We start from the raw sequence: 25,790 nt of genomic DNA, 5'->3' as shown, positions 1-25,790 counted from the left end.
CATGGCTCCCACAAAACAAAATACATTAACTGTAAAAGGCTGGGTTAAAGAGTTCATCTTCAGCATATGGCAAAACCTGTACAATGAATATGTTCTGTGGAAAGAGAGTTTCACAGTTTATGTATCCCGACTGGCCAGGCCAGGAATAAATACTAGGAGCCTAGCTTTCTGACTCTGCTTGGTTAACAGAGAAGTACCTTCTGGTTGCTTTGGCCCCCAGGCCCAGGCCTCTGATTTGCATACAACCTGGCCTCAACAACTTGATCTTCTTACAAGGGCACCAGACCAAAAAACCCTCAGCCATCATAAAAGCCTGATGGTTTAACATCGGCATCCAGCTCCAGTTGCTGCTAACACTATTCACTTGTTGAAAACAAGGGTCAACTCACCCTGTCCATCTTCTATGGGAGAACCACATCTAAAGAGCACTCAGTTTGGATTTCCATGTCTGTAGTTTCCAAGGTATAATAGCAGCAGCCTACAGTTTTTCAACAATTTAGAGAAGCACCATGGATGCAATCTGGGCAATGTCCCTCTTACACCTCTGATTTAAAGATGAAGTAAACACACATTACTTTCAGGGATAGATCAATTCCCTCCAGGAAACTGTTACTGTTGTGTGGTTCACTTGCACAATGTGATTGAAAGACTGAACTCTTATATAGACAAATTAAAAGATTATGTGAAGTGTTGGTGACAGTAAGCAGCAGTCTCTACTAGTGCGGCTTCAGTTGTATGAAATAAGTAGTCGCTGAACACCTAAAGATGGAGAAGGGAGGAAGTTAACAAGCTCTGCACCCTGTTCTACAAGGCAAAGGAAAAGAAACTCAAAATACTGAATATTATGCCAGATTTGTTTTAAATTCCAATCAGCAGGTTAGTATTACAAATCTTACTAGAAGCCAAGTACTAGAGTCCAATCAATGCTGCTCCTTCTACCATGAGGTGCTCAAATATCATATACAGCAGCCACCTTTGACTTCTTTAACATAGTTGGTGAGAAGCCACTTAAGGCATCTAACTCAAGTTGTAGGATTAAAGATATGTTTTCCGACCATTTGGCTACTGCATCCCAGTGGAATGCAAAACATATAATCCCAAATCCCACTGGATAGAATGCCTCTCTCTCAATACCAAACTGAGGAGCTGAAGACCATGGAATGCAGTAATTGTACACCCAGAAAGTGTAAACTGTTTTAGCTGCAACACATTGTTGGGTATACAATCAGTGGAAAACCTGGATTTGACTCTGTGTAATCCGTGAAATCACTCCCTGAAAGATAGCTGAGCTTTCTACTTTTTCTTGGAATAGATAGCAGCTTGGCTTCAAAATTACAGCTTCCCATGTTCAAGGTTAAATGAAAACCTCTAATACAAAGGAGATTTACAATGAGTACAGTAGAGAAAAAGGATTAAAACAAAGAAGGAGAGAAGGCCAAGAGGGCATCAATATACTCCAAGTCGATTTCTTAGAACCAATACTAAGCAACAAACAGTTGATATGTACCATTCTGTGCAATCTTAAAATGAATGATGTGTAATAGCCCTGAGAAAATGTGGTACTCAAAATATATTTACCATCGCTTCAAAGTTCTACTCAAGCTAGAATGCCATTTAGGTTGAAAATATGACTTACCTTGTCAATTGTCAGCTCTCCAAGTTTCATATATTTGAAGTACATCCAGCTTATAGAGGAAAACATTACTTCAGAGGAAAATGATTTAAGTGCATTCACATCTACTGGCTATGCAGGCAGAAAACCAAAGTGCCTGTAGGCCTCTGGCCCTAGCAAAGACTCACGAAACCCTCAACAGGCGAGCCACAATGCAGCTGTGTATCCCTATAAGAACCATCTCCATTAAGCTCCTCAGGTCAAAACATAGTCCATTACAATTCTACAAGAATTCACATGTTAAGTGCCACAACCATATAGTCCGAGCCATACAACTGTGACTTTTCTCCCTCAATTTACAGTAAGGAAGTGTTCTTTATCATGGATTTTTCAGCCTCAAGAGGAGTAGTGGAAGCTGCACAGGTAGAATCCCTATGTAAAAAAAAAATCCCAGGAAATAAGGCTATCACAATAGGATAGATGAAGAGCTACATAGGTAGGAGAACAAATAAATGTCTTAAGTATAAAATAATGCTCTAAAAGCCTGGATACAGAGATGTCCTGGTAAGAGGAAAGGCCTCTTCAGGTCTAAAAGTGAGTTATGAGGAAACTTTTTTTACAAGGAGTGGATAATATAGACATTGAATTTATTAAGTGTTTTGAGTGTTCAGGCATCCCAAATGTATTACTTCAGAAATCTTTACAATTATTCTGTAAGGTAGGTCAGAATCATTATTCCCATACTGCAAGTGGTTATAGGTTCTTCTATAATTCATTTACAAGCTTAGAACACCTTCTAACAACTATGTATGCTCTTACCTAGTATTCAGTTGTTATTAGTTCTCCAAACGTGTATTGTAGCCAATTTTAGAAGCTACTACACCTGACCTCATCTGCCAGTCTTAACTGCCAGGGCCCAGATGTTGGAAGAACAGAGGAAATCAGCATGGTCAGACCCATCTGCCTCCCTGGTCTTCTCTATCCCCTTCAGCGTGTTTAACGCCTTGGTCTGCTGGGTGAAAAGAGGAGGTCAATCTGGCTTCCCACCTCCCCGAAGCTCAGCAAACCTCCTCAACCAAACATAAAAGCTCTGTCTTAAAGGACAGGTATCCAACCACAAATTGCCCCCAGGTCCTAGATATTCAGGGAGTAGTTGGGTTGAAGACATTCAGACTGGAATCTGAATCTCTGAAGGCACTCAAAAGCAAAAAGAAGCAAGCCACACTGTTGCAGGAGGTAGGGAGAAACTAAGCACACTAGTAGCAAAAAGCTAGGAGGACTTTCAAAACAAATGTTTACACCAGCAACGCCTCCCCTGCATTGCTTGATTTAATACTGTTATTTATCATAAGCCAAGCTGCATATTTGCAAGAAAAACACAATTGGGGTTTTTTTTAAAAAGCTAAACCAGGGTAATAAAATAAGGAAGCAACAACAAATTGCACAAAAGCAAAAAAAAGTTTGCATTTAGAATGAGAGGAAGTTCAATGAGAGCAATTGGCATGGCAAAGTACAACTGAACTACAGCTAAAGGGGATGCAGGAAGCAACTTTCACATGCACAGCAACTTTCCATCCTGTGCACTCATGGCAAAACAAACCTTCACACCACACTTCATAAGAGACATACTTTTTCCTACAGGGCAACTACCCTTGTATAGCAAAACTACATGTCATCCAATCTATTTTAGTAGAGAAAATTCTAATTGGTCTCCAAGGTAGCCTAGAATGTTAAGTGCTCACTTTGAACAGAACTGTGTGTTGTAAGATACACAGGGCTGCTATATAGGCATTTTTAGAGTTAAGTCACTTATTTTCCAAGAAGTAGAAAACTTGACCCATGTCCCTACATCTTCCATGTTCTTTATTTCCCCATTCCTGCTTTGCACCATTGGCAGTAAATCTCCTTTAACCTGCTTGCTATCTGCCATTTGTTCTTACGTTCCATGTGATGCAGAGGTAAGCAGGCATGCAAAGGTACTAGGCATATGATAAACCTGCTGTTACGATAATCTAGGCAAGCAGGTCACTACTTTTTGAAGAAGTACAGAAAGGGCAGCTTAACCACACCAAGCTTAATGTTAACAGTTCTGTCACACCCAGCTGGCATGATGGAACACATGGAAGTGATTCTGGGCACCAGTCTCCTGCACTATCCAGTAAGTGGCTTGGCTCTTTAACACCCCCAACAGCGGAACGGCCACAACTTGGTGGGAGAGTTTCACATGCAGAAGGTCCCAAGTTCAATCCCCAGCATCTCCAAGTAACACTGGGAGAAACTTCCTGCATGAAACTCTGGAGAGTTGCGGGGTCACTCAGTACAGACAAACCTGAGCTAAATGAACTTCATTGGTCCAGCTTGGTATAATGCAGTTTCTTGCATTCCTACTCTATCCGGTGTGACTCTAAGAGTCACAGAGCAACATTCCCGCCTTCTAGACTCCTCTGCAATTCCCTGGTTATTCAATAAGCTATCTTATAGCCCTCAGAAAAGGATTGGGAAATATGAGCTGTGCAGCACCTGAGCAGCCCAGATAGCTCATGAAAGTAGCCAAGCTGCATGTCAAAGTTTCCTAACCTTTTGAAATGGCCACAGTATGCTCAAAAGCATATTCCTCACTCTCCATGCCAGGGCTGCCCAGGAACAGTTTTATCCCCTCTGCCCGATCTTCCAGGATACTCAAGACAAGTTCATATCGGCTGCATTAATCCAGACCATCATTCTGGGCTCATGCTCATAATCATGGATATCATCAGCTATGCAGTCAAGGACTAGACCGTCTGCTATTGATGGACTTGAGTCATGTACATTTATTTCAATGGGTCTATTTTAAATAGGTCTAGCACTGGGATCAAACTTGTTGCCACACAAACTGCAAATAAAAAATGGCTATTAGACACCCCAAGAGAAGATTGCAAGGTAACACTAAGACCACATGGTGTCTTTGAAGCTTTCTTATATCACTTTGGCTCCATGCATCTGCCTGTTAGGAATGAACCAGCAATAAATCACATGGAATAAGTGAAGTTAACTCTTTATTTAAAAAACACCAAGATCTGCACAGGGGTGCCAGGCCTAATGAGCAAAGCAATTCTTATTTTGTAGGTACTGCCCCTGTAAGGCAGTTGTGGAGACTGACAGTCCCTGCCCTGCCCTGCCCTGCCTTCCTATGTCCCCTACTCTCCAGGGTTTTTCCCAAGCAATCTGAGTCTGCATCTGCATACCTGTCTTTACTCTTCTGCTTCATGCCTCTCCAGGTCCTGGGAGATCAGTGGGAGGGGAGCTTGTTGCAGCAGGAGTGAGACCCATGCTTCTTCTCCAGCCTGACTTATCTCTGCTTCTTAGCATCCCTCATCCCACTCTCCTGCTTCTGGACTTCTCTTTGCCACAGACTCTCCCTTCTCACTAAGCCCTGTTCCCTCTTTAACTTCTGATACCACCTCCTCCTAGTCTTCTCTCTCAGACCATTCATCGTCATCCCACCACCAATCCCCAGACCCTGAGCCTTCTTCACTTAGGGGTTCCCCAGCTGGTTCCTTCCACCATTCCTCTGTGTCCAACCAGTCCCTGACACTGCCTTGTCTCGCTGCTCTCTGGAGTCAGCTGTTTTGCTAGGCTACCCAAAACAGGTTTCCCCCACCCAAAGAAGCCGCAGGAATGAATGACTCATAAATAGACAAGAATATGATGTATTGTGGCCATCAATCAAAAGAAGATTCTGAACAGATGACACAGAATAATCCTCATTCCCAGTGTCCAATAATTGATTCTCAAACACTAATGCAATCCTTATGACTAGGCCTCAGAAAACTGAAGGGGACCATATCTGTTCTTTTCGCTCTTGGTCTCTTTCACCCCTACCCCACCCATCCTGTCAAGCCAACAAGACATCACAAAGGAGGCCTCTTCTGCCTCATCCATTACTGTCTGCTCAATTCCAACAGTACAACACTTTATTACTGCTTACAATGACACAAGAGGCAGGAATGAAACTGCTTGAGTTTTCCAGATCTCTGGTTGTGTTTTCCAAAGAAGGTAGCCTTAGGGGGGTGGGGCAAGACTGCCAATCATGTTGACTTGCAACTCAAGCGAATTTGATCTGAAAAAATCATTGTGAACGTAAATACAGAATCCCACTCTGTAATTTTTACAGTTACAAGCAGACAGCAGTTTTTGAACATTAATCACTAGTATTTGGCACTTGTTAAAAATTAGATTTTCTCTGAAACTATGCACTACTGATCAATTATATGACAGCCAGCTTCCAGAGACAAATTTAGGAGATGAATTATCCTATATTTGTTTGACGCTTTTTAAAGAAAACAAAGCAGTATTGCAGATACTGCTGAGGTGGTTTTACTATTTTCTTACCTCTAAGAAGCATCAAGCAACTGTCAGAAGTAACACACCTCATCTTAGGCAATTCTCTAGATGGGTACTAACCTTCTACAGTAGGGAAATATAGTGAAGATAAATGATTACTTCTCAGGTATAGAGCAAAATGTCTACCAACTTGCAGCTGAGAAACGAAGGTTATTTTTACTCTCTTTGGCAGGGGTGGGTGACTTTTGGTCTGCCCGTTGTTGTTGAACTACAAATCACATCAGCCCCTGCAAACATGGGATTTTATGGGAGTTGTAGTTCAGCAACATATGGAGGGCCAAAGATTCCCACACCAGCTGTATAGAAATCTTTCTCAACTTGATGCCTTTCAGATGTTTTGTATTTCAGCTTCAACCAGCACTACCAATGGTCAGGGATGATGGAGTGCAAAACAGTCTGGGTTAGGGAAGGCTACTCTAGTGGTAAGGAGTAGGACTGAACAGTTATGAGTTTGGACCTGCATAGAATGAAATAGTCTTTTTAAACTAAGACCAGCCCAGGGATACAGTTTCACATGGATGAAATCACAGCTTGAAATGGGATGACAGAGAATCAATAACTTCTTGACCCACCTGTCTTTCATCCTGTGAAATGTTACTGTGCACATCACAGGCAGATCATCATTTCTGGTGACCAGGGTTCATGTTTCCAAAGAGAAACAGTGACACAAGATAACCAGGAAGAGTGCTTAGCTGACACACTGAAATTCTTTGTTTACAACTTTGGAAGCGGGGAAGAGAAAAGCCTTAGGCAAATCAACGCTTCTGGGGCAGAATGAATTCAAAGAGTTGTTGCAAGGGTCAGCTAGATAAATACATAAAAGGCTTCTGAATATTGAAATGCTGTGTAAACCAATGGAAATGAGCATATGAAGTTCTCTTATGCCAATTCAAACTATTGGTCCATGTGGCCTAGTGTCTGGCAGCTCTCCAGGTCTGATGGACACAACTTCTGCTCCCTATGATCCTTTACTGGAGTTGCCAGGGATTGAGTATGTGAATTCTTTGTGCGCTCTATGACAAAGTACATCTCCTCTCCTTGATGTTCTGAAATTTCACCAGGTATGGTCCACAGCCTTTCAAACAGAGCTGCATGATTATAAGGGCCAGAAACTTGTTTTAAGGAAGGAAGGAAGGAAGGAAGGAAGGAAGGAAGGAAGGAAGGGAAAATACCGAGGCTGAATTCTGTGCCTGATATTGCCGTTTCTACACAACTCTGACTCTCCTACTACGTTAAAATCATGGCTACAATATATTCACTTTTAATAAACATTAACAGCTGCCTGTATTGAACTGCAGCTTGTAGCCCCCTATGGTTTATCATTTGTGCAGCTGTGGACCATTATGTGCAAACCATTGTACAGAAAGTTTCCCCAAAAGCAACTTTCCAAATTAATAAAGTGCAAAGTACCCCTCCTGTGGTCAAATACGAAGCCCAGGAATTGCATTGGCAAACTGTATTCCAGGGAACTTGGGGGTCCTTGAAAGTTTATCAAAGTTCCTCAGTGATGTTATAACAGTATTCCTCAAAGACTCCTTGCTACCTCTGCCAATCTTTCTTGGCAATTTGCAGCAGATGGAGAACATTACTTATGTTCTGTATTACACACTGATCAGCGGGCCAATAGCAAGGCACAACAGAACTGCCCAGATCCCCGCACGAAGAGAGCACATAGCACATCAGAATCCTGCACAATACACTGGCAGGTGCTCAGGGATTCCTCAGCTGGCAAATCAACATAGAAGTGTTTGGCACAGAGCAAGTTCCCTGAAAGCAAAAGCTTCAACGATCACTGCCAATAGCATGCCAGCTGCAGAGCCCCTAATAGGACATGCACACAAGAACTCTACAACCTTTGCTGATGGTACACTGTACTCCTCACATCAAAACTAGAAAAAAGTGTATTGAAAAGTGCAAAAGATCTCCAGAACTCGTTAGTGTCCAGGCTGATAGAAGGCCAAGAGTATAGGAGTGGGACCCTACAGGGACAGTCCCCAGAAAGCCACTGCATGAATAAAATTTTGGGGCAATGAGCCATGTTAAAGAAGCTGCCTCTGAGTAACAGCTTTATTCTTTAAAAGAACCAAAGCTCAATAGGCACAATGCTTACAGGATTAATTTTCCTCAGAGAGAGAAAGGCTTTTCGTTCACATACACATATTCCATATATCAGGTGCGAGATATTTCTGGCCCTCCAGATGTTGCTGAACTACAACTTCCACCATCCCTGGCCATCAGGTATTCTCACTAGGGCTGATGGGAGCTGTAGTTCAGCAACGTCTGGAGAGCCAAAGGCTCCACATGCCTGCCATACATGGAAGCCAGGTGGACCTATCTGTAAAAGGGCTGCCACTACTGAGAAAGTCCTACATCTTGTAACTATCTGCAAATGTTTCAGGAGGCAGAGGACACTTTACAGCAGGCTCTCATCTGGGAATGCTAGAGGGAGGAGGCTGTCTGAAACCTGGAGCTAGCCTATCTGGGGCCTACAGTATTTCTACAACCATTTATTCCAAGTTAAATATTCCTGCAACTCACCTCATCCTCAGATTGGTTACATTTTCAAGACAGGGGGTGGGGGTGGGTAGTCAATAAACACCAGAAAGTTTAAGGGCTCTCAATTCCACTTTCTTTCTTTTGAGATACAAGATTTCATGACAACTCCAATTATTTTTGATGAATAAACTGAATGGCCCAACTGTTGTCCCTGGAATTCCTTGAACTTACCAAGTTTTTTCCCCTGAAGGAACCATGTTTGCATCCTGATGGTGTTGGCAAGCACCTGAACCCTTCCCTAAATCAGTATAGGAATGAGTGGCCCAAGAGCATTAAACAGTGCTGTAGTTGTTTAACCCATTATCCAGCAGCAAACCTAGGCTTAGAACTAAATGTAAACACAGCAAGAAACAGCAGATAATCCCAAAGACATAAACTACCTGGGACCCAAATATCTAAAAGATACTTCCCAATATTATCTCAGGTCCTATTATCAGCAGGGGAGGCCCTGTTAATCGTGCCACTGATCTGAGACAGGGCCTTCTTGGTAGCGGCTCCCTGTTTGTAGAATGCCCTCCCTGGTAAAGTACCTCTGTCTTCTTCATTTATTACTTTCACAAGGAAGTTAAACACATTTCTGTTCACCCAGGCATTTGAGAGTGAAAGAAGCTGTTCCTGTCAACCTTGAAAAGAAGAGTTGTGAGGATATGTGACTGTTTTTACATGTTTTTAGATCTTATTATTGTTTTTAAACGCTTTAAATGGGTTTTTATTATAATTTAAATTGTCCTACTTGGCAGCTGACCACCCTGAGTTCCTGTGGGAAGATAGAAATTTTATTTTTAAAAAATTATTTTAAAAAATTAATTAATAAAATAAAATTTCTGTATGGTACACATTAGTAAATTCTGACTTGTCAACATGCACACCCAACTTTAAATATACATGTAAACATTTCAGGGGCATTAAAAAAAAAGATAAAAGAATGTGAAGCGTTGCTAACTTGCATTTGAAAATGTTCCAGATTCATTACTACCCTCTCCTTGTTCTGATTCTTAAATTCTATTAAAGGAATTATCTGGAAATTAAAGTCACAAACCAATTCATTGCACAAGAACTTCTGGCAAAAGCATTTTCATGTGTCTATTGCCTAAGAAACAACTTACACAATAGTTTGACATGCCATCCAACAATTCTCAGTGTCTTCTCAGCAATTCCCTAAAATTGCATCATACTAATAAATCAACAGCCACTATCTATCCTAAAGGTTGACACAGAGCTCTGTCGCCTTCTCTTTCCTGCAAAGATTTTCACTATTTTTTAATACATTTTTATCTTTACCCCAATGTTCCATTTCCTTCCTCTAGTCCTTACAATTGCTGAAAACTCAACTTTTTATCTTGAACTAGCCTCTTTTCCTGTTTTGCACAGTTACCTCCCTAGTCCAATAGCTGAAAAGATGACAAATGAAGTTCTTTAAAAACAACATGCAGGACTTTTACTTAATTATAACAACGCAAGTATTTTACATTGAATTTGAGTACATGATGTATCTGAAAATTAGGTAAGTGTTAAGAATTCAAACACAACTCAGCAAAAGCTTTTCTGATTCAGAAGGCTTTTCAGGAACAACCAATTGATCTGCTTGTTTTTATATTAAACGTTTGCTGCTGTTTTCGTATTTTCTTGCTTAGAACTGGGATGTGATGTGCTCTAACCTGTTTTACTGGATTTTTAAAATTGTAAGCCACTCAAGGATCTGGTTAAAACCAGAATGATAGAATGAGATATTTGGAGATTATTTAAAATACCACAGTCCTATTAATTAACCCTTACATTATTTCAAAGTATCTAGAATACAGCATATGTTACACCAAATACTGCAGCAGAGTCATTACAGATGTAGCAATCAGGTCAGTTTCCAGGACAGAAGCTGCATCTTTGTCCCCAAAGGGTTGTGAGGCAACAGGGGGAGCTACAGCTTCAAATCCTGGGGGGCTATCCAGATGAATTTGCCTGGATCTGGGGCAGGGAAGACATCAACTTTAGACCTGTACTTAGCGAGTCACACCTATAGGCAACTTCTGTACAACCAAGCTTACTTCTGATCTGCTCCTATGCTACAATAACTTGAAAAGAAAACACAACTAGTCCCTACTTCCTCTCTTTTTTTCTGGTGGGGAAAAGAGATGCAACACTTTCTACAAGTAGGATTCACATTCTGCACCCATCCACAAAAGAAACCAAGGCTGCCTTTTCCCTTCAAGAAATGGCCACATGCAAACGCCCCAGAAGCATCTCCGGTTTTCAAGTCTGTGTTAAGGCTGTACTGAATATACATCATCTACAGGTTTCCTGCAACAAAATGTACTAACAAAAGGGAGAAAGGGAATAAAAATGAGCTACTTGGAAAGAGCGGGGGTGGGGATCCATTTCTTCATTAACACTGCTTTCAAAGCTACCTCTTAACAGACAGCAATGTAGGCCCTTCAACGTTAGGTGCCAAGTAATCACAGATGCAGAGATGCCAGCCCTTCTGAATCAGGTGAAGCACTTTTGCAGCCTTGCATAGATTACTCTTAATTTATGGAGAAATAATCATGTTGGACATGATTGTACATTAGAAATTGCTAGAGATGCTTGCTTAGGGAAAATTCACACGTAGCCCTGGTTTCATGATTCAAGTGCCACTAACTTAGAGGTGCTTTACTCATTTATTCAACCTGTTTGTATGTGCTGCCTTGTATAAAGCAATGCTACTGTGGTTAAGAGAAACTCTTGTACCAGAATGCTCTAGGCCTCAGAAGCTTGCAATGCAGCAAGAAACAAATGAGAAGCCTTAACTCCCAAGTGTCAAAGAAACCAAGGCGGCAGGGAGGGGGGCAGCAGTCCTCTTTCAATTCCCTGCTGCTAACAACAGTCCAACAGGCAGGCAGAGCTAATCTCAACTATGCCTGGGACTGTAAGGAAAAACGAGCACCCCGGGTGCATTTTGTCTGGTTGCCTGGCAGAGAAATTAGAATTTTATTGTTAGTGCACTGCTTTCTTTGCAAGACTTGATCGAAAAGCTCAGAATCAGAAATAATATTTTATATTGTATATTTTTAAAAAATAAATAAAAAGGTGTGTTGCGACCATGATTTGTCACCCTGGATTTTGTTCTACTACACTTAGACTTTCCTCCCTGTTCAAAGATGTTTGATGGAGAAACTGATCCAGAGAATTAATGCTCACACCATTTCATTGCTGTGCTTTATGAATTAGCATCTGTTGCCAACCTCAGGTTTGCTCCAAGCCAGTGGAGCCAAAGGATCCCAAGTGCTGCATTGAATCTATAGCTTGTTGGTTAACTAGGTCACGCTTTTGCAAAGCTGCTAGCCAGTCCTTTTATGCATGCACTGCTGGCACTGGGCCAAATCTCTGTCCTCAGTTACACGTGTGAAACCCACCGTGACAAGCGAGATTGTTCGGAATCCAACACAGACACATGGTAGAATCTGGTCTATTATTCTCCTTGTGTCTCATCAAATGCTGGGTGCCAACATACTGTACAAAGGGAGAGAGGCCGCACTGGGTCAAACACAAGTGCTTCCCACGGGCTTTTATCTATGTCTGTTCTGTTGCCTATAACACTGGGAATCAAGGGTTGCTTTAACCAGAAATGGCATGCACCTTGGTAGTGGGGACACGTGCCAAAATGAAATTTCCATTTGACAAAATGGGTTTTGCCACGAATACAGGTTCTCACCGATGATCAAGTTCAGGGCCAGGTGTGTCCCCCGCTCCAGTTGAAAGGAGCTAGCAAGACATTTCTGACTTTTCCTACACGTGCACTACAGCTCTGTGTCCTGCCTTTGGCAGAGGAGCAAACAGTTCATCCCAGCCCTCTGCACGCTAGCTGAGGAGTGGAAGCCCACAGATCTCCTACCTAATGTGAGTCATACCAGCAGCATTATTTTTGTTACGAGAAAGCAAGAGGAGAAAGGGGTAAAGGTAGAAAGACGTGCAGTCAAAAACAAAATGAAATACAGGAATGGGTCCCATGTGGCAAGCTGTGGTCAATGATGAGTCCAAGGTCTTAAAAGGTTGAAACATGCCTTAGAGAGGCTGATGTAACCTAATTGTTAGGTAAAAGGTTCACTTTGGACTTGGGATGACCTTCTGGACCTCTTCACCCTATCTATTTCAAACACTTCATCAAGTTTTGGTTTCATGCATCTCAATTGACCAAACTTCCACCATTTCCCAAGAGCCATTTCAATTTCTACAGTGTTTTTCCCTGAAGACCCAACCAGAGAGTCTCTTTACTCTGTTTGATCTTATTGTGTCCTGCTACCAGCTTATTAGAATTCCTTCATATCTGCTCTATGGGAAAGCAAAGAGGAGAGGTGAAGGGGACATGTGCTTTCAAAGGGCTGAGTGCTAAGTTAGCTCCAGAAAAGGAATCTCGATCTGGTATTGAAGAGAAGGAAGTAGAAGTAGATGGGTGGCAGAAGCAGGGATGGATAAAACCACAGGAAAGGTATTTGAAAAGCCAGAATGATCAGTAGAAAAAATGCAATACAAGTAAGAATAATGGGGGAATGTTGGTAAAACACACACAGGGATCCTGGTGAAACAAACTGAAGGAGGACCAAACCAATATAACAGAGTTGCTATAGCTATAGCCAGATAACTTTTCAAAAAGTCTGATAATATATATACTGGGCATGTATCTCTATTTTAACCGCTTCTGTCATGCTAATTTCTGGTTAAATAGGTTTAACAGGCTTTTGTTGTGTTTCAAAAGCCTGTTTCACCAGGAACAAATAACAGAATTAAAAAAAGAAGTGTGCACCATAAACTCTACTATATTACCTGAAAAACTCTTATTTGTACACAAGACAGCATGAGATAACAAAGAATTGACAGGTAACACTGTAAGAAAAAATACAAAAATGAGCAGCAACGTTGAGGGGGCTCACTAACTAAAGGTGAGAAGGGATTAGTTCATATTGTGTGTTAATATGGTGCATGAAGTTTTGAAATGAGGGTAGGAGAACAAAAGAAGAAAAATATGAGAGAGTGCATTTTTGTGTACCATGCTCACATATGATACACAATGCAACAGATGGGAATTATATTTATTTATTCTTTATATGCCACACTTCTAGTGCTTACACATCACTCAGCTTCAACAGTAGGCTTAAAAAAAAATTATGCCACATCTGCATGCTTTATCACACGGATACAACACAAACAATATGTACACTACTGTAGTCAGTTCCTAGAAACAAAATATATTATTGTACAAAGGTTTGACTTGAGGTTGCAAAAAGGTGATTGTGTGTTTAATATTTTGTATATATAACATTGTATCATGAAAAAGAATGTATAATGGAAAACACTGGGGTAATGAATGCTGGGAGGGGGGAGATAAGGGAAAGTGAAGAAAGCAATTAAGTCTGTACAGTATCCTAAACACACTTACTGGGGTGTAAGCTTTATTAAATATTGTGGCACTTACTTCTAAATAAGTGTGCATAAGGGCTGGTACTGCAGGGCTACACTCTTATACATGATTACAGGGAGAAAATCCCAGAGTGGTGGGGCTTACTTGTGAGTAAACATGCATAGGAGCAGCTAAAAGGGAGCAAGAAAATACAAATTGAGAAGGCATGAAAGAGTAATTGAAAAAGCCATTGAGAGCAAAAATGGAAGGTAAGTCAGAACAGAGAAAGAGTGGTTAAGTGGAAACATGAGGGGGGAGGAATGAAGGGTAGTGTGTGAGAGAAATAAGGCAGTCAAAAAATGCTGAATACAAGGAAGGAATTGGGAACATGAAAAAGGTGAGTGGACAAAAGGAGTATTAATGGGCAGTTAATAGAAGCCTAAAGAGGCAATGGGGTGAAAGGCATAACCCAAGGAAGGGGATGATGATGATGATGATGATGATGATGAGAAAAGCACAGTACTCAAGATATGATGCTTACTTATCACTCAACATGCCTTTTGCAAGCCACTTCACAATTTTAACAGCTATGCATTACAACCCCATGTTGCACACACTCTCTAGAACCTGTAGTCTTCAACATGTTTTAAATCACATACATCACAGAAACACACTGCACAGAGCTTCAGAGATCTCCAGCTTTTCAGCATACATCTTCATGGTTGAAAACCCAATGTGTGTCCCCACTTCAAAGATGATGGCATTAGCAGACCAACAGACATAACACAGGTCTGCAGCGCATTACCTGTTAAAGTCACATCTGAAGTTGTTCCAAGTTATATGCTTTACAGCACAATATGCTTTACACACATCCCTCCAAGTTTTAATGGGGCTTACTTACTCCCCAGATAAGTGGATTTAAGACTGCAGTCTCAAGCCGGTCTGTTGTTCCCACCCTTTCAACACATGCTTATGAGGCAAAGTGAGGAACTCTAATCCATGTAAACACTTGTGAAGACAGTAGTAACAATTCCAGATTAATTCTGAATGAACTCAAAAGGTAAGATGGAGGTGTGGGGACAGAGGGGAGCTGTGGAGAGGTAACCAAAGGGGTTAAGGAAGAGGGCACTATACAATACTAAATGAAGGTGGAATGTATTTGAGCCAGGGTTCAGCCCTGCAACCTATTTCCAGTGTGCAAAAGGTGCAGCCCTGATGGAAAACCATACCTCTGAACATAGTCAGAAAGCCATTTCACGTTAATCAGCTATACAGGATTCAAAAGCAGAGCTTCCACACCAAAGGAATTGTTTCATCCCTGTCTACGGCAAGGGTAGCCAACATGGTGCTCTCAAGGTGTGGAGGACTTCAATTCCCATCAGCCTCAGCCAGTATGACCAATGGTCAGGGACGATGGGAGTTGTATCTTGACAGCACCATATTGACTACCCTCATCTATGACACATTTTACAGCACTGGTCTTCAAGTGGTGGGTCACTGCCTGGTCCAAGGGGGGGTCGCAAGGGGAGCAGTACCACCATGATAACAGATGGGGAAAGATTAAGAAATGGGTCCCCATGCACATGCTTGGGTGAAAAGTGGGTCCTGGGTCTGAAAAGGTTGAAGATACCTGATTTAGAGCACTTAGGCTCTTTGGGGCAGGGACCTGTCATTTCTCAGGCACTCTGCTAAAAGAACCCTTACCATTGATAGCATCTTAATTAATGAAGTAGCGAACAGAAATTTAATTCAGAAGGCGGCAAAACCTGAGGAAAGGCATAGGAGGAAAAAGATGCCAAAAGAAAGCGTGTGTTTGTGTATGCAGAGGGGGAGATGGAGAAGCGCCTCTTCACTCACCTCCTTGAGCTTCAGGCGCCGGACTCGGTTCTCGGGGTCCTCGGTGCCGCCTTTCCTCCTTCCCAGCACCGGGTGGCGGAGGCTGCGGCGGAAGACCTCGTAGTCGAAGCGGAACGGGGCTCTCGTCTGCCGGAGCGGGGCCGCGCTGCCGGTGCCGCTTCCCGCTCCCGCCGCCTTCTTCTCCCCGGGCGGCCCCTGGCGGTGGAGCGGGCTGAGGCGCTCTCGGCGGGAGGAAGTGGCGGCGGCGGCTTCCATCACGGGGGGGAGTTTGGGGTCCCTGAGGCGACGAGGCGGCGGCGGGGCGGCGGCGGCGTTGGGCGGGCTGGGGGCGGCATGGCGGCGGCCAGGGTCGGCCCCGGGCGGCGGTGGCGGCGGCGACGTGAGGCTGCGGAGCCCGTCCAAGTCCCCGCCCGCGTCACCGGCGCCCCCTCGGCGGGGCAAGAAGAGGCGCTTGAAGCGGGAAGAGTCCGGCAGCAGGAAGAGGGCCCCGAAGCAGAGCGTGAGCAGGCCCGAGAGGAAGAGCAGGAAGAGGAACTTCTGCGGCAGCCGCAGACCCAGCGCCGACGGCGGCCAGCCCGGCATGCCCGGCAGCTTCCGCAGCAGCAGCATGGGCGCTCCGCAAGGCCCGGCACCAGCGGCGGCGAAGCCACCCCGGATCGAAGCTACCGGACCCGGCGCGAGGAGGCTGCGAGGGCGGCGGCGGCGGCAGCAGCAACCTCAGCGGGGCGTCAAACAGGCGACCCGAGCAACCTGCCGGGCGGGATCAAAGGGCGGGTGGTTGGGATCAGCTGTCTCAAAGCAGAGGAGAGAGCTATTTGCTTAATAAAAATGCGCGCCCTGCTCCGTTGAGTGGATCCATCCAGAGACTTAAAAAATAAAATTTAAAATCCCGGTTGTAAAAATAATAATTATAATAAAGGGTGGTGGTGCAGGAGTGTGAAAATGCGCGCTTCTCCCGAGCTAGAGTTAAAAATTGGCGTTCTTCAAGAAAGGACACGTGTATCAGTCTAGACTAGACACCCCAGGACCAGAGACAGAGAGGGACCCACCCGGGCGCGCTTCTTTGCCACCGTCCCACTCTGCTTTGCAGCCCTTGTCCCTGGGAGAAGTTGCAGCAGCTGCTCCGGGTTGCTCTTCCAGCCGGGCAAGAAGTTGAGGAGTTGCTTGACGAGATGCTCAGCGGAGAGACACGCAGGGAGAGATAAGCAGCCTCCTCTTCCTGCCTGCCCTCCTGCCGCCTCTTCGCGCACACGCTTGTGAGAGGAGTTCCCCCTTCTGACACGAAGGCTACGGCCGAGGCATCGCTGCCTCCTTAGGGGTCCTGAGACAGCAGATGGAGGCAGCCCTGGCCAGACAGAAAGGGAGAGGGGTATCTGGCGGATCTTTCTTTTTCTTTCCCTTTACTTCGTCCACGCCTTGCTCCCTCCTTGCTTACTGCTGCTGCTATTAAGCACCAGGGGTGCTGTTCTCTGTCTGGTTCAGGGGCAGATCCGGATGGGTGATGGGTTCATGATGCAGCATTTCTGCAGGGAAAGGAGCGGGAGCTTGGCGCGCTCTGCACAAGGGAGCTGTTGCGCACGGGGGGCGCGATCGGCTGGTCCCAAGCGCGGCGTCGTCTGCAAGCCCCCCTCCGTCCTTCTCCTCTCTCCATCCACTTCAGACCGGCCTCTCTCGCTCGCTCTTTTCCCGGACGGACTCACCATCAGCTTTCGTCTGTTGCAAGCCGCATCCTCGAGGCTTCCCAGATCGGGTTCTTCTGGCAATAATCGGCCGGCTGTTTAGGGAAAAGCCGAACGTTCATCTCCTCCTCCTCCCTCCAAAAAGAAAAAAAGAAAAGGGGAGGATCTACAAGGCCAGAGGAGGGGTTTGGATGGGGCGGAGGGAATAAAAGAAAAGGGGGGAATCAAACTACTGGATCGCTAATATCCCTCTTGCTCGTCTCTAGGTAAGACTTCGTGGGAATCTCCTTCTTAGCTTGCAAGCAAATGCACCTAATGCAGAGTAATTTCTTTTTTAAAATAAACGTCGTCGGGTAGCTGTTTGCTTTCTTCTCTTTTTATGACCATCTGGCAAACTGCATCCCGACTTTCGTGGCTCCTCCTTCCTTCTCCTCCTCCCCAGAGAAGAAACGATTCACAACTTTTTCTTCCTTGTTCATTGGATGGAAGCAACTGTCTCTTTAAAAAAAAAAAGCCTCGAGAGAATACACTAGAGATCCACAGCTCTAATCGGAGATCCACACTTCGGTTTGAGAAAGCTAGAGGGTGGGACGGAAATTGTGCATTTCATTATTGGGCTGGGCGGACAGTTGGTTGCCTGAGCTTCCCAGCCCCAGTCTCTCTCTCGGTCCTTCAGGCACTGAAGTCTCTGAAATCGCTGCCTCCCTTCTGGTCTTGCTATTGTCTGGGCACAGATGTTGGGAAAGCGGAGAGAAAATGCTGCTTCTGCCTTTGCTCGCTTCTCGCTGCCAATGGGTCTAAGTGCCCACTAAATAAGGTTGCTGCCAGGCGAGCTCCCCAGAGGCAGCGGGCCTCTCTCGCGCTTCCCATCCAAGAATTACAGGTTCGGTACCTCCCTCCTCCTAAACTGCACCAGGCTCATCAAACGCAATTACAGCCCTGCCGAAGCGGCTGCCAGTTCGCATCTTTCCTGGAGATCCAAACAGCGCTGCTGGCCAGCCTTGGACTGCACTTACTGCTGCCCCCTCCGCAGCTCGGCTCTTACTGCGACAGCAGCAGCTCCTGCTCCAGCCGGCCCCGCCTCCTCCGGTCCGGCCCCGCCTCCGCGCGTGGGCCCCGCCTGGCTCGCACACCCGCCCCTCGCAGGCCACGCCCCCTCCCAGCGGTTGATGTTCCCCTCGAGAGGAAGAGAGAACGCGCGCGTCGCCGCCGCTGCCTGGTTTTGGCGCGCGCTTCTCCCCCTCTTCCCGCCTCCCCTCCCACTATTGGACCGGTATGCGTGGCTACTCCCCGACTGATTGGCGCACCAGGACTATCACTCAGGCACGAGCTCCCTCTCGTTATTGTTTACCACAGCGGCCGGCTGGAGCTTCTCCGCCTCGTACGCTATTGGTTGGCAAGCTCTTCCCGTTCTGATTGGCTTGAGATGCTTCAGATCGTTGGAGAGGGCGGCCGAGCGTTACGCGGGGGCGGGAGCGGGTGGATGGCCGTCTTGTGAAGGAGGCAGACACGTGTTGGGGCGTGCCTCTCTTTTTTTCCATGTAAGAGCCGCATATCTAATAAACACAGCAGAGTCTGGTTTCACCTCAAAGGCTGACACATGTCCTGTGGGATACGATTTCCAGAACTAGAGTCCATTTTCTCCCAGTCCACAATGGCTAATTATGTCGTAATGCATTTTCCCGGAAACGTGTGTAATAAAATGGTTTGGATTAAAAATCAATTTCTCAATATGCCGCGCTGGCAACGCCAGTTTGAGGCTAGCTGGGTTGTTGCACTATTTGCAGATCAGTTTTGTGATTCTGCTGAAGCGTTCTCATCTTACACATCCTGTTCTTAATGGTAACAAAATCCCACGCAGAACCAGTTGGGTTGTGCATGATTTGGTTTTGGAGGGTCACAGAAAAAGAAGTGAAAACCTGCAGGTGCTGTCAACTGTTTATTAGGGGACTGAATCAGGGATAGCCAACTCTTGGCCCTCCAGATCTTGTGGGTCTACAACTCAGACATCATCTGAGCTGCTCCAGCCAGGAGGGCTGCTCCTGTCCCCTCCTCCCCCACAGGGTCCACAGACACCATATGCTCTGGGGGGGGGGGGGAGGCAGCCAGCCACAGACAACATCAGGGTCTGCTCCTGCTGGACTGCCCCTCCCCTAACTTTAAATGTTATATAATTTGCTTTAGTCCTCTAAAATTGTAAACTGCTTCAGCAGAAAGGTGGATAACCTCTGCTTTACATACTTCAAACTGTCTGCTCTTTTTAAGGAAGATGTTCATCCATATATCTACATGACATTTCTTTGTCTGGAATAGGGTAAACTTTCTAACAGAATTTGGGCAGACATTCCTTCAAATACACTATTATAGGTACAATGCTGCTGCTTCCATTGCATTTTCTCATCCATGTTTGGGGAGGGGGTGTCATTCGAAGCTTTGGGTTGCACTGCCATCAATATGTTGATGACATACACCACTTTTGCACCACTTGCCTTGGCTACCAGACCATTTAAAAGTGCTGGTACTAACCTCTCAGACCCTAAACATTTTGGGACAAGCCTACCTATAAAACTGTTTGCACCCATATTACCCTGTCCGATTGTCTAAGATCTGCATCTGAGGTCCAGCTTACATGCTCTAAGGTGAAATTGATTAGCTTGGTGAGCCCACAATACAGGGCCTTTTTGGTGGTAGTCACAGGGTTGTAGAACTCATTTCCAGTTAAAATTCATTTGGCTCCTTCAGCTCTGGCATTTAAAAAGGTCTTAAAACTTATCCTTTTTAATATCACCTTTGCTTAAGAAAATTTTGGTCATCAAATCCAGTACAGTGGTACCTATGGGTTACAGACGCTTCAGGCTACAGACTCCGCTAACCCAGAAATAGTACCTCGTGTTAAGAACTTTGTTTCAGGATGAGAACAGAAATTGTGCGGCGGCAGCGGGAGCCCCATTAGCTAAAGTGGTACCTCAGGTTAAGAACAGTTTCAGGTTAAGAACGGACCTCCAGAACAAATTAAGTTCTTAACCTGAGGTACCACTGTATCTGTTATGCATCTATTTGACTAAATCTGCTCAGTGCCTCATAGTGTCCCTGAGCTTCTGCTGTTCTATTTCTCATTTTGTGAGGGACTGGATCTGAAAAGTGACTAATACAGAAATGGGATAAAATAAGCAAACATATGATCTTCAGCTGGTGGATCAGGACCCAGTACTGATCTAAGAAGCTGCAACAGCAGAGGCAACCTCAGTGCATGTTTGGACTGAAAAGCTTGACAACTACTAATTCTAACAATGGAATATTTTATATTTACAGCCTACTTTTACTCTGAGGAATTCAAACCTCAGAGCAACTTGTAGCTTGACAACCTTGTGAGACAGGGAGAAAAAGAGTTAAGACCAACTGCTGGTTTGAAGGACAACTTTGACAAAGTATTCTCTCCTGGGGTCCCTCCTACATCAATGGACCCCTCCCAGCAGGCTTATTAGGTGGTGGCAGCAGTAGAGTGGTGGCAGCAGTAGACGGCAGCAGTATGATCTGCACCAGAAAACCCGGAACTGCCTGTCACTTTAATTTCTTCCTATGCTCTGACTTGTTGCCCAGAGGTACCGTGGAAACTGAAATAGGAGGCAGCTTCCAAATCCAGCTTCCCAACACAAGGAGCCTGAGCCAGCACCAGTGGTGCAAATTGCCAGAGTCCTGGAGCATTTAAGGATGTTGGGTGCTGATGCCAGCTTGGGGAAGAGTTATTTTTCTTTAATACAGTGGTACCTTGGTTTAAGAACAGCTTAGTTTATGAACAACTTAGATTAAGAACGCTGCAAACCTGGAAATAGGTGTTTTGGTTTGTGAACTTTGCCTTGGAATAAGAACATGTTTCATTTCCTGTTGAGTGTGTTCCATTTGTAAATTGAGTCCCCTGTTGCTATGGAAAAGCATGCCTTGGTTTAAGAAAGCTTTGGTTTAAGAATGGACTTCCGGAACTGATTAAGTTCATAAACCAAGGTACCACTGTACACCCATTCTCCTGCAGTTCGGACAATTTATTTCTTGAGCATCCATCCTGATTTGATTGCACAAAGCTTACCTGCGTCTACGAGCATTCGTTCTGATTTGCATATAGGGAGTTTATATTACAATGAGCACTCACCCTACATTTATGCTGATTTGCTTGCAGGGTGTTCATACATTGTGTTATTCAGTCAGTCAGTCATTCCACAGTTTCCAATGCATTTCTCCATCACTTTCCTAACTGCAAATAATTTGTTTGTTTGTTTTTAAGTGGATTGCTTCTGCTAGGGCAACAGAGCACTTTAATACACTTTAATCACGCAAACCTAAATTTCCTGGCATGCACTTGAATCCATCCTGCAAAATATTAACATTCAGGAAGTGCCCCAAGTGACCTCTGTGACTGAGCTGGAATTAGCAGGATTTTCCCACTGGAACCTAGTACTGCTGGATGGAACCAGATATTTAAGGCAAAAATAAGATAGATGCAAACTATCTGATTCTCAAGCTAAAACAACCAGATACTGCAGGTTATCATTTGTTTGCAGAGCTGAAGAACAAAACACACTTGAGTCCATGAATGGAAGAGAAGAGACTCCATGAAAAACGAAGGGAGATGTACACAAGAGCTGCACCTACAGTGAAGACATCTAAAGGATGTAAAAAATAAAATATTCCATTTTTAAGGTAGATCTGGCCTCAAGGATAAATACGTAATTACATTAAAAGCAAGCAAATTAGAATGGGGAGGTATAACACAGAAAACCAAGCCTCCCCCTCTATTGTTGTAATTCAATCAAGGCTGGATCTATGAAAAACTGATAAGATAAACTGGAAAGGACAGTTAGAAAGCCAAGGTGTAATTACAGAGAGAGTGGAATCTTCTTGTATTATGAGGTCTATTTTTAGCAGGACCGGAAGAAATAATTTCAAAGAAAGTAGTTTTTATAGCCATAAGAAAAACTGAATTTAATATCTACTGTTATAGGAAAAAGCCAGGAGAGGGAAGAGACATGCAATTGTTATGGACAGAACTGGAGGCAAAAAAAAAACCAACCCAAACTTTTGACAGGGTAATTAAGTTTATTTGTAAATCCTCCAGCTTGTCTTGTAAAGGCAGGCCTGGTCCTTCTGGCGAAGACACTTCCATCTCCTCTGCAGTAGCCGTTCAAATCCATGTCATGTGAATATCTGGCATATAGCGAGGTAATGAGAAGCATGAAATTGTGCCTTCTGGATGCACACATATGGGACAAAAATGTCTGTAGTCTTTCCAGGCAGTCTTATCCGCTCGGCACATGTGATCATGAGAGGCTGCCCCATGAAATCTGGAAGGATCTAGATGGATTCTATTGGATGTTTCTATTAATGCTTATACGTTTTGTGATAATGTTAGTAATAGGGCACTGTGTTAAGGAGATTGGGAGAGGGGCTTAACAAGTTAGTGTAATTTGACACAAAAGTTTTTTGTGATCAAAAGTTTGATCATTTACATAAATTTATATGTTATTAATGAAGAAAATACATTTGTCATCTATTTGCTACTATTCACAATCGTGTATTTTTATGAGAAAAAATAATCAGGTATCCATAGGTTATAGACAATGCTGTTCCTACTCAGAGTAGACCCACTGAAGTGGTATTTATACCTCACCTTTTCCCTATGAATAATAGGCTCATTAATCTCAATGTGTCTACTCTGAGTAGAACTAAGGTGGCTACAACTCCATCCTTAAGGACCTAGCCTTTTTATTATTGTTATTTTATTATCAATCACCTTTTATCAAGGTCTCTAAATAACGAACAGATCCCAGGTTCACAGACAGCAATGTATTTTTAAAAGACATCTAAATAAATTTGTATTCTTGCAAATCAACTTTATTTTAAGCATTTGTTTTGTTGCATAGAACAGCTTGACTTCTAAGTGAAATCTAGGGATCTGTCGCGAGACCTTAGAATTTCAATTTTATTTTCTTCCTATAAAGAGGAGCTTATACAATCTCTATCACCACCCACACCCAGCTTCTCTTTCTTCACATATTTATTAGTTCAACAGGCCAAAACCAGATTTGCAGCTGGCTTTAAAAAAACAAAAACCCACCTTGTCACTTCTCATAGCTGGGAAAAAGAGCTTTGCTGTTGTTTTATTTTATTTATTTTGGCGACAAGCTGAAGATGCCTTGAATATGATAAAAGGGTTGAATGGCTCAGCACAGTATCCCTTCTCCCTCTTTCCACAGAAATCAAACACCAACCAGGCAAAAAATGTAGAAGAAGAACTAAGTAGTAGAAGAACTAAGAGGTGTCTTGGGAAAGTTACATCCAGGCAACCAATGAAATAAGTTTTTTCTCTCCTTTATAGCTCTGCAATAAAGAACATTTGGGAAGGATTGGGAAGGCAGCTGAATCAGATGCACCTCAGAAGGCTGGATACCTCAGTTTATCAGTTTCCACCGTGGAAACAATCTAGTTTCCATTTTTCGAGGGGTCGAGGGGCAGCCATTTTGGCACTTGAGGCAAAACGCCCCAGGGTCGCCCTTACAGTGCAGGGGGGTCATGAGGCTCTGAAATGGCTCCCCCTCTTATGAGTCTCTCGCACCCAGCAGTGAGGCTTTTGCAGGGGCTTTCCCTTAAGGATCTAAGACTATATGCCTTCAGATAAGAACACAAGCTACAGTTCTTAAGAGTGCTTTAACAGTCAATCCCTCTTCCTGGGGAAATCTGGAAATGGTAGTTCTATGAGGGGAACAGGGGTCTCCTAACATCTCCTAGCAACTTTAACAAACAGTTTCCAAGCACCTTTGTGGAGAAGTCATGCCTTTTTAAAGTAGTATGTATATGAGTGCTTGAAATACAGTATACATGCAACCAAATACATGTTTGAATAAACAACACCACAGACATTTTGCAGTTAAAAAGCAGACAGGGAAATGCAATGAAAAGTGTGAGATGAATGATTCATTGGGAGATGTGTAAACACCATGCAAATAGATCAAGATGAACACTCATTGTTTAACCTCCCCACAAACAAATCAGAACAAATGCTCAGTAAAGACTGGACATAGTCAAATCTCTAGGTAAGCTTTGTGCAAGCAAATCAGGAGGAATGCTCAATAAACAGATTGTCCAGAGGGGCCCTTTGTCTTGATCTCCTGTTCTGCTGCCCAGTAGTGAAAAAGCAAGGTGAGCTGTGTTTTAAAATACTATTTTTTTTATCTCTATAGTCCCTGGGCCTCTCAGCCTGGAAAGGCAGCCTCTGCCACATGAGGCAGCTAAAGCTGTCCTCTTCGGTGGCAACCCATTTCCCCCCCTCTCCTGTTTCCCCGCTGGAGTGGTTAAGAGAACATTACATCGCCTTGCAGGGGCCATAATGAAAATTTGAGTCCTGTCACACACTAAATAAAATAGCAAAAACTGACAACTCACGGTCTGGATCTGAAACGGATCATTGCTTGCAGGGACTGGCATAAACCATAAGCCCTCTGAGGCAAGTAATGAAAACAGAGGAGCACTTTTCATCTTTGGCCAAAACGTAAAACACAGTGGAAAGGATTCTGTCTTTGTCTTCTCCCCACCACCCCACCCTGGCTGCCCGCCTCAAAATGTTAGCAAAAATGGGAAGGGAAGCTTTTGTTTCACATGGCTCTGACCGGATAATTCAGAGGTGGGGAACCTTTTTCAGCCTGAGGGCCACATTTCTTTCTGAGTGAACTTCCAGGGGGCACAGGTGTGTGTTAGGCAAGAGCCAAATGTGGGAGGAACAACCATTGTGACTTAAACTTTGGACACAAGGCTACAGCCCAGCCACACAAAAGCTGAAGCTCGCTGCATACACCACCCCTTCCCTCCAGGCAAGCGAGAGGCATTATCACAGTTTTTCAAGGATACATTTCAGCCGGGCAAAAGTACTCAAGGAGAATGTGAAGCAGGCCCAGTGAGTAGCATGACTTGGGAGGCATCCTGAGGGCCAGATAGAGAGATCCTGGAGGGCTACCTTCAGCCCCTAAGCAGAGGGTTCCCATCCCTGCAATGATTCCAGGCAGTTTTGATCAGTGTGGGAGGTGTGATCCAGAACGAGTGCACCTCTGGAGAGGATGCAGTAGACTTGTGAGGAAAATGACTGGACCACAGAAGTGTGCTCTGAAGACTACAAAGCTGAAGGGAAGCACAGTTTTGGTGGTGGCAGCATCTGGGCAGGGCTTTGGGGCAGATGTCTAGTGCCCCAAATGTTAGCTTACCACATTTTGAAGTCATGCACATTATCATAAAAAGCAGGTCCCCCTGCAAGACCATACACACCATGCATTTAAAGTGCCCTCTCAAG

The 25,790-nt window shown here is 44.2% G+C and overlaps 2 protein-coding genes across 5 annotated transcripts in view; one reads left to right on the top strand and one right to left on the bottom strand.

The window, feature by feature from the left end:
• MAN1C1 (mannosidase alpha class 1C member 1) overlaps positions 1-18,871 on the bottom strand; it is a 127,539-nt gene extending 108,668 nt beyond the window's left edge. The window contains exon 1 of one of the 2 annotated variants that reach the window (XM_083455244.1): positions 18,766-18,871. Coding sequence is in view for 1 of the 2 variants with exons in the window: in XM_083455243.1 (XP_083311369.1) it covers positions 15,780-16,388 (609 nt within the window). In the remaining variant the exon portion in view is untranslated. Of the gene's footprint in view, positions 1-15,779; positions 18,589-18,765 lie in introns of those variants that run through there. The other variant, XM_083455243.1, reaches the window with a different exon arrangement.
• On the top strand, positions 17,838-25,685 carry LOC310684547 (uncharacterized protein; the record flags this gene model as incomplete). Of its 3 annotated transcripts, none has more annotated exons than XR_014514751.1 (3): positions 17,838-18,839; positions 22,015-22,153; positions 22,455-25,685. XR_014514751.1 is itself a non-coding variant. In XM_083455865.1 (2 exons), the coding sequence occupies 2 exons, from the start codon at positions 17,838-17,840 to the stop codon at positions 22,018-22,020; spliced, it is 1,008 nt and encodes a 335-aa protein (XP_083311991.1). In that variant the 3' UTR covers positions 22,021-25,685. The 3 variants fall into 3 exon arrangements, 1 of the variants encoding a protein (XP_083311991.1); XR_014514752.1 differs by having other exon boundaries at positions 23,707-24,231; XM_083455865.1 differs by having other exon boundaries at positions 22,015-25,685.
• Positions 25,686-25,790: the final 105 nt, after the last annotated feature.

Source organism: Podarcis tiliguerta (genome assembly GCF_965153285.1).
Source record: "Podarcis tiliguerta genome assembly, chromosome: 8".
Taxonomy (NCBI): Eukaryota; Metazoa; Chordata; class Lepidosauria; order Squamata; family Lacertidae; genus Podarcis; species Podarcis tiliguerta.
This window is presented reverse-complemented; position numbering and strand designations above follow the sequence as displayed.